At 43.3% G+C, this 8654-nt stretch overlaps 1 protein-coding gene across 1 annotated transcript; it reads left to right on the top strand.

The window, feature by feature from the left end:
* Window positions 1-338: 338 nt before the first annotated feature.
* desma (desmin a) lies at window positions 339-7769 on the top strand. The gene is made up of 10 exons (XM_035604576.2): window positions 339-1020; window positions 2646-2706; window positions 2949-3044; window positions 4156-4317; window positions 4404-4529; window positions 4661-4771; window positions 5081-5190; window positions 5360-5412; window positions 6170-6261; window positions 6983-7769. The coding sequence occupies exons 1-10, from the start codon at window positions 446-448 to the stop codon at window positions 7022-7024; spliced, it is 1428 nt and encodes a 475-aa protein (XP_035460469.1). The 5' UTR covers window positions 339-445; the 3' UTR covers window positions 7025-7769.
* Window positions 7770-8654: the final 885 nt, after the last annotated feature.

Below are 8654 nucleotides of genomic sequence, written 5' to 3'. Positions count from 1 at the left end.
TCTGTCTTCAACAGTTACCCGTTCATGCTCATTTACATTTTTTAAGATTAATAGATAAAAGTAACCTGTGGTAGAAATGAAAAACAACAACTTTCATTGCTGACATTTTTACATATTTCAAAGTGGGTCCAATGTGAACTTTCCTCAGGTTTGGGCTTTGGTTTGAAATGGTGACGAAGTGATCAATGGAAATTAAAATGGGGTGGAGTGGAGGGGCGTGGAGTAGGAGGTATAGGATACAGACGTGGGTGAATGGAGAAGGAGGGAGGACGGAGAGGAGGGGTTGGGGTTTGCGTGGGTGTGGTAAATCTACAAATAGCTCCGCTCTGCACCCAGCATTTCTTCACTTAAGTTTCCCCCCCAGTTGCCCAGTGGGACAGTTGGGTCTCAGCACCTCAAGCGGCTCCATCAGCACCACAAGCCAACCAACAACAGTCAACCAGCCATGAGCAAGTCCTACTCCTCCTCAGCACAGAGTGCCTCCTCGTACCGCCGCACCTTCGGCTCCGGTGTCGGCTCAACCCCAATGTCTTCCCTCTTCTCCTCTGGCGGAGGAGGCCGCAGCTCCTCTTCAAGCCACAAGGCTTCCAGAGTCTATGAGGTCAAGAGCAGTCCCTCTTATTCCAGCTACAGGGTGTCCTCTGGGGCCGGAGGAGCTGGGTTCGGCTCCTCTACAGCCATGCGCACCTATGCCGGCGAGAAACTCGACTTCAACCTGGCTGATGCCATGAACCAGGACTTCCTCAACACAAGGACCAACGAGAAGGCCGAGCTCCAGCACCTCAACGACCGCTTTGCCAGCTACATCGAGAAGGTGCGTTTCCTGGAGCAGCAGAACGCAGCGCTGACGGTGGAGATTGAGCAGCTGAAGGGTCGCGAGGGGCCCGGGCGCGTGGCTGACATGTATGAGGAGGAAATGAGGGAGCTGAGGAGGCAGATAGAGGCCCTCTCCAACCAGCGCGCCCGGGTGGAGGTGGACAGAGACAACCTGGCTGATGACCTGCAGAAACTCAAACTGAGGTAAACTGGGATCCAAGGAACTGTACCAATGTGTGGATGAATGGATTAATGGTAGTAAAATGTATCAAATTGTTTGTAATGCCACTGGATTTTTATAAGTTTTAGTGACACTGATATCTCTAACAGCCTTATAAATAAGAGTTCCCAGAAAATTAATGCATTTTGGCAGGAGTAAGCTAGAGGCTGATGTTTAATCTTGTAGGAAGATGATAGCTGTTTAATTTAGAATTAAGTCTCTGGCACATGGTTCCTCAAACTGAAACAACTGCCTCCATCAGAGGTTCTCATCCTTTTTACTCTTTCAGCCTATAAAGAGAAGCAATTTGTTTTGTTTAGTGAGCAGTTTAACCATAGAGGGATGTCCCCTTGCCAGATTTTGTCATTTGAATAGTTTTCCAAAGCCTTGGCAGATACAACTCTTGTTTTCCTAATTAATGCAATGGAGGAGTTAAACTTGTGGCTTCCATGGCCAATCAGGGATTTCCCAAGGTGTTGCTTCTCTTTTGGAGGAATGGAAAAAATAAAAGGCAACACAGGAGAGATTTTAGGATATAGGCTCCCTTTAATGAGTGTTGCGGTCCACCAACTTTTTACAAAAGTGTTTCATAATTTATTCACAAGAGACACAGCAGGAAACAATGAAGAAGAGAGGAAGCGTGAGACTCATAGGAATACATTTGAGACAAATGGAAGGTTTCAGGCAGACAGACGGCAGCACGGCTGTCTGACAGAAAGACAAATAGACAGAGCCAGGCAGCCTGTTACATGTGTGTGTTTAGTTTACCAAGAGAGAAGAGCACAGAACAAATAGAGAGAGAGAGAGAGAGAGAGAGAGAGAGAGAGAGAGAGAGAGAGAGAGATGTGGTGTGGGTGTATCTCTGAATTGCCTATTTGTAGCTACAAGGTCAGCAGCTCTATGAATTTAGAATTCCTGTCAGTGCAACAGCAAGTAACATCACTTATATTTAAGTGTATATGTAAGCACACCTGCAATGGGCACACACTCACACACACACACACACACACACACACAGACGCACCCTGGACACAACACATGCACAAACACTCACTTTCTCTTTATCAGCCCTTTTAAAGTTGTTGCCTGCAGCATTGAGTAGAGGTTGGCAAAGGACCTGCTACTGAGATAGCCTGCCAACAGTTTGAATGAGAGCATGCAGGCATGCACAGATGCACACACACACACACACACACACACACACACCCACCCACCCATGGATGACATGCAAATTACATATGATAAAAACTGTTATCTGACCAATTTCGTTTTTCCCCTTTGCAAGGTACTTTGCTTTACCGTAGCTTTAGGACACAAGTGTTGTGAGTTTTGTGTGTATGGGTACATATTAAAAAAATAAATAAAGGTTAGATTGCGAGTGTCATTGTCAAGTCAGTTCTGGTCTTATGAATTTACCGGCAGCCAAAAAGAGCAGAGAGCAGGAGGCTGCAGAAATGAGAGGTGGTAAACCACTTTATCTGTGTAGTAAATTGGTCCCTGGACAAGACGCCATGCTCTCAAACACAGTTGTTGAGTTTGTATTCAATTCCCTTTCAACTTCTTTTCCGTTTCTTTTGCTCTTTTCCAATTTGTCTGCTACTCTCTGCAGACTGCAGGAGGAGATTCATCAGAAGGAAGAGGCTGAGAACAACCTGTCTGCTTTCAGAGCCGTACGTCTTTTATTTCCATAATTTTGCATTTGCCTATCTCGCTGTTTCCTCTTCAAAGTATAAAAAGTGAAATTTTCCCTCATTCTCATTCCACTTGGTTGCCTTGCACAACGTTCCCTTTTATTCCTCGTCAACCACTTTTCATCCCCTCGATTGCCTCCCAAATCCCTGTTCTCGCTGCCCCTTCCAACCTTCTCTGTTGGTTGGCAAAATCATTTTTGTGCTTCTGCGTTTGTGTCCAGGACGTTGACAATGCCACTCTGGCCAGGCTGGACCTGGAGAGACGCATTGAGAGTCTGCAGGAGGAGATTGGCTTCCTCAAGAAGATCCATGAAGAGGTTTGTTGATCTGACCATATCATTTTTGTATCTGTCTGTCTCCAACAAGGCACACCCACAGTGATATATCGATGTGCAGTGTGTGTAGGGCGGTGTCTACCGCATCATGTAACAGCTCTGTGTGTAGGTAAACTGTAATATCAGATGCGAGCCTCTGTAGGCACGCAGCTCGTCGGGGGACCAAATATTTCACACCTTAACACCCCGTCGATGGTAAAACGTATTTATAAAACACATTTACACCATCTCACTCTCTTTCTCTCTCAACTATGTTTTCATAAAACGCTCATAGATTTAGTGCTTATGCGGAGCAAAAAGCAAAATGTGCAACAGCTGCATTTGTGCACATTCACTTGCAGACATCAAAGGACATATCCAGCCACACACTCAAGACACATGTCGGCACACTCGAGGTCCCCCCCTGTCATTTTGTCTTCCCCGCCTCAACTATGACCTCTCAGAAATGCTGATAGGTTGAAGAGAGCATGTCAGCTGTTGTGTCTCCGTGTGCATGTGAACAGATGCAAAGCTATTCATATCTTTTGGTCAGACCAGAAGACAGCTGAGTGGGAGTGAGGCTTACCAATTTCAAACTTGTATTTTTACAGATCAGCCCTGTGATATTTTGGAACACTACTGCTATTTCAATAATGTTGCATCAGTACGCACACTAGTTTTTCTACATTTACATGCGAATGTCATTTATTTGTTTGATTGTGAGAGGTCCAGTGTGTGTACAATATCCTGAAATTATGAATCACTGTGTTATCGCTATCTTAGAATGGGACCAGTATATCCCTATTGGAGCTGGTCCTATTCACACATGTTGCACATGTTGCTGTGTTCCACAGTAGGTCAGAACGGACAAACCAAATACTGGTTCCTACAGGAGAGGGGTATTATATTATATATAATTGGTTGCAATCTGCACTTTCACCACTAGTTGCCACTAAATCCTACACACGTCACCTTTAGAAGAAAATCTTGCTCTCTGTTTCTTTATCTTAAAACCCACACACACAATTCGTTCTTTTCTTCTTTAATATCAAAATATGATAAGTATTCCTTTTTTAAGCTAAATTTTTTCCTTTATTTTCTCGTCACCTTTCAGGAAATCCGTGAGCTGCAGAGCCAGATGCAGGACACTCAGGTCCAGGTCCAGATGGACATGTCCAAGCCCGACCTGACTTCTGCTCTGAGGGACATCCGCGTGCAGTACGAGGCCATCGCTGCCAAGAACATCGCAGAGGCTGAAGACTGGTACAAATCTAAGGTATGATGGAAGCAGAGGTACAGGCCGCACTCCGATATTCTCCATCAGCAATTGCACTGCTGAAACCTCACCTCCTCTCTCCTCAGGTGTCTGATCTGAGCCAGACCGTGAATAAGAACAACGATGCACTGCGCCAGGTCAAACAGGAGAGCATGGAGTACCGACACCAGATCCAGTCCTACACCTGCGAGATCGACTCACTGAAAGGCACCGTGAGTATCATCTATGTGTAATAAGTGTGCTTTCTGTCAACACCTCCAATACCTCCCTTTCGCCTTCTTTCCAGCCTAGTTTAGGTCAGCCTTTCCGCACTTCTCACCTCACGTCTCTCTTCCCCCCGTAGAACGAGTCTCTGCTGCGCCAGATGAGAGATATGGAGGACCGCATGGGCCGCGAGGCTTCTGGTTACCAGGATTCTATCACACGGCTGGAGGAGGACATTGCCAAGATGAAGGTAATTAGCATAGAGATTTTTCACTAACTCCTTTGTCCCAGAAAAGATAATCAATTCAGGATATTGCTCACTCTGGAGATAAGCATCGACTAGAGCTCATAGATTTAGCCACTGCATTAGTGATTATTAAAATTAATTGAGAGCAATGTTGAGTGAAGCCAAAACCGCTAATGGGCACATTGTCTGTGTGAGTGACCACTGTTACACTGTTTACCACTGTTACATATTAAAAAAATGTTTATTGCTTTGTTTATAGTTGCATTTTTGTTTGGTGAGAATTGTTAAATCTTCCCATGTACCGATTTAAAGGATGATATGGCCCGCCACATGAGGGAGTACCAGGACCTCCTCAATGTGAAGATGGCCCTTGATATTGAAATTGCCACCTACCGCAAGCTGCTGGAGGGAGAGGAGAGCAGGTGTGTGTTTGTTTTCAAATTCCAATGTGACTCCGAAATGTGAAGTCGGACTGCATTAGTCTCAAGACGTCTGTGCCAAGGCGATTATAATCTTACTTTCACCAGTCATGTAATTAGGTGTGAGTATATATTTATCTAAAGTTGCATCATATGTTCATCCTTTTTACAGGATCACTACCACTGCGCCTGTCCAGAGTGCTTATTCCTCCATTGGATTCAGAGGTAGGAAAAACACCACACATTGTCCCCTTCACACACAAATAACCTGGAATGTAAAGTTTTACATTCCAGATGAGTCAGTGAGGGGATAAAAAAGGACTAATTATAGCTCGTGACTGTATATGGCAGGCGCTATTTGGAGCGTGTTACACGTTGCATGTCTGCAGCATCACATGGTGACCACTGTGTGGTGATATATGACATCTCAAAAAAAAATTTGTCACAGAGGCAATCGTCCAAAAGCCACACATCACTAGACTCACAACTCGGCCTCTTTGTCTGATGTTTTTCCAGTGGAAACGTGTAATCTCTCTCCGCCGGTTCCTCCGGCTGCCACAGTTAGGTGCTAGCAATAATTAGAGATTATGTAATATGCACAGCCATGATTCTTTAGGACAGCTGACTTTATATATGAGTTTGAATATTACACTCTTAAGAGGTAGATGTACTTGTGCTTGGACATTGTGGGAACAGCTGGGTTGTAATATTGTGAGGTCTGGACCTTACTATGTAAGTGCCTTGAGGCGATGTGTGTTGTGATTTGGCGCTACACAAATACAATTGAATCGAATAGAATTGTTCCATATACTGTTTGAAGACTGCCCCCTTAAAGGGCAAGGCACGTCATCATGTTGTTCAATGCTGGTTTACTTTCCAAGAGCAACACGAGTGTCTTGGATCTAGATGGGCTTTGTGGAGCTGAACTTAATGTACGAGTCTTTGATAGAGAGTGAGAGCTGAGTGATTTGTGTTCTCACAGAGACCAGTCCTGAGTCTCAGCATCAGCGCTCATCAGAGGTTCACTCCAAGAAAACTGTTCTCATCAAGACCATCGAGACCCGCGATGGAGAGGTTTGAGCACACACAGACGCATGCACGCGCACAAACACGGATGATTGCAACATATTACGACATAGTATCTTTTTCAACATGTGCTTTAAGATATAGTCCATGCACAGACATTCCAGACTCCTATAAAACATACTGCTGCACCACAGTAGTTACAGCTACGAAGCAATGTCATTGATAATTATCCAGCTGGCTTGTTTTGATTTGTTGCTGTATATATTTTCACCTATAGATGAAGTATTCTATGAGCCAGGGCGCTAGTGGCCAGTGTGTAAGTCCGGTTCCATTGACCCACCTACTGTACCTTTCGGCACCTGTTCACTACGGGTTTCAGCAAACTACAAAAACTAAAACTAAAAGAGCATGAAAAAACACCCATCATTTCGGAGTTGAAAGCTTAGCAGTAGCAATATTCCTGACCTCTAACTGAAAGCCTGAAATCTGGTAGTTTGACCCCTTATAGGCACTCTAACATTGGCAGAAACACTCCACACTAGCTCCCATGAATACGCTGCTTCCCTGTCAGTGGTCACTGTTGCCCCCACACAGCAATTCACTCCACAAAATACACGCACGTAACAGATGAACATCAACAGCATCGATACAATCCCGTTCACCGTTGATAGAGATACTATCACGTGCAACACTCCAACATAGGAAAAGACAGGTTTTTTACTTGTTTTTTGTGTTGCTATTAAACAATATCTCTTTTTGTCCTTCTCAGGTGGTCAGCGAGTCCACACAGCACCAGCAAGACATCATGTAAACAAGAAGAGGCAACATTAGAAACACTGTATGTAATAAATTTAAAAAAAAAAGATAACATAGTGCAACCATTTACATTTTCCGACCACTGCCATGACGATTGATAAGCTGAGCCCATTTTTAGATACAGAACTCTGATCATTTGAAATGGAAACACAAGACTATAAAAGTGAACGCAACCAATAAACATCTTTAGACAATGTACTGTATACATAATAAACAGGATAGAGGCGCTATGGATGTGCAACGCTCTGCATTCCAGGAATGTACACGTTCGTGTTACTCCATCTCTCAAAACTGTGTCATAACTTGCCTACAAGTATATATTTCAAAGGTGAATGTGCAGTTTAAATTCACAACAAGTGTGTTGTTGTATTGTCCCAGTATCTACAATAAGGTTTGTAGGGTGCAAGACAGATCAGTTGTTCCTGAAACACCAGGGTTAAAAAATGAAAAGTTGTAACAGTAATTTTCACTGCAGCCACTATTCCCAGTCTTTCTATGCAAATACATAAGTATATGACTTGATTGAGGAGGGCTTTGATTTGTGTAACTGATTCAAGGAAAGTGAAATGTTGGTTTGAGGTTTGAAATATATCAGAAACATAAACATCTGATGAAAAGGGAACTCAGTCATGTTTAAAGTTTGAGCTCAATGTGCTGGGTATTTCATTGTGTGTATGGGTAACCATGATATGATGCTTCACTGTGACAAATATCTCATATAATAAATAAATCTATCATCACTTCTTGTCTCTGGGGGAGGGGGGGGCAAACAGTTTGTTCAGTTTTTGTATCAAATGAATATCTTTGATTTGTATGTTTGCAGATAGCTGAGAGCATAGTTCTTATTGGTTCCCTTATGAACTGTGTCTACCCACTGCATTCATCATCTGATGTGGACCACATTAGGTTTCTAAATTGATACTCGCTTTCCCAGCCAAGCGTAACACTCTGCTGAATTTCAATTCACATTTATAAAGAAAGTACGAGTTGCCGTTCTGTTGAAATTATCAGTAAAAGAACTGGTTTTGGTGCGGAGAAAAGTGAACAATGGCTTTTAATGAGCTGGACCCGGTCATGCTTTGTTTCCGGCAGAAAGCAGATTAGCGCCGCACCGAGAATTACAGTCTGTGCACTTTGTTTATGAAGTCACTGGACTGAAAATGTCAGTGGAGATGAAAAAGAACAGAAGTGGGGGGTGGAGGAGGAAAGTGAAATTAAAGGTAGAGACAACAAAGGAGCATGCAAAGGAAGAGAGCGAGGCAGAGAAGCTGGTACAGAGAGAGAGTGAGAAAAACAGAGGCAAACGTAATGAGAAGGTTATTCAGATAATAATAATAATAATAATAATAATAATAATAATAATAATAATAATAATGATAATAAATTTCATTTATAGAGCACTTTTTATTGCTAAAAGCAATCTCAAAGTGCATTCAGAGACACAGGAAAATAAATGAGAGGAAGATCAAGTGAGAGATAATAAGGTGCAACAAAAAAAGATGCACAGAGAGAAAGTTGAGCCGTGTTGTTCAGAACTTTCTCGCGGCATCACTGCTCCTTTGCTCTTCTGTAAATGGCAACATCTTCCCAGTTATCATTGGTCAATACAAGTGCAGCATGTCCCT

The sequence above is a fragment of the Scophthalmus maximus genome, chromosome 14 (genome assembly GCF_022379125.1).
Source record: "Scophthalmus maximus strain ysfricsl-2021 chromosome 14, ASM2237912v1, whole genome shotgun sequence".
Classification (NCBI taxonomy): Eukaryota; Metazoa; Chordata; class Actinopteri; order Pleuronectiformes; family Scophthalmidae; genus Scophthalmus; species Scophthalmus maximus.
This window is presented reverse-complemented; position numbering and strand designations above follow the sequence as displayed.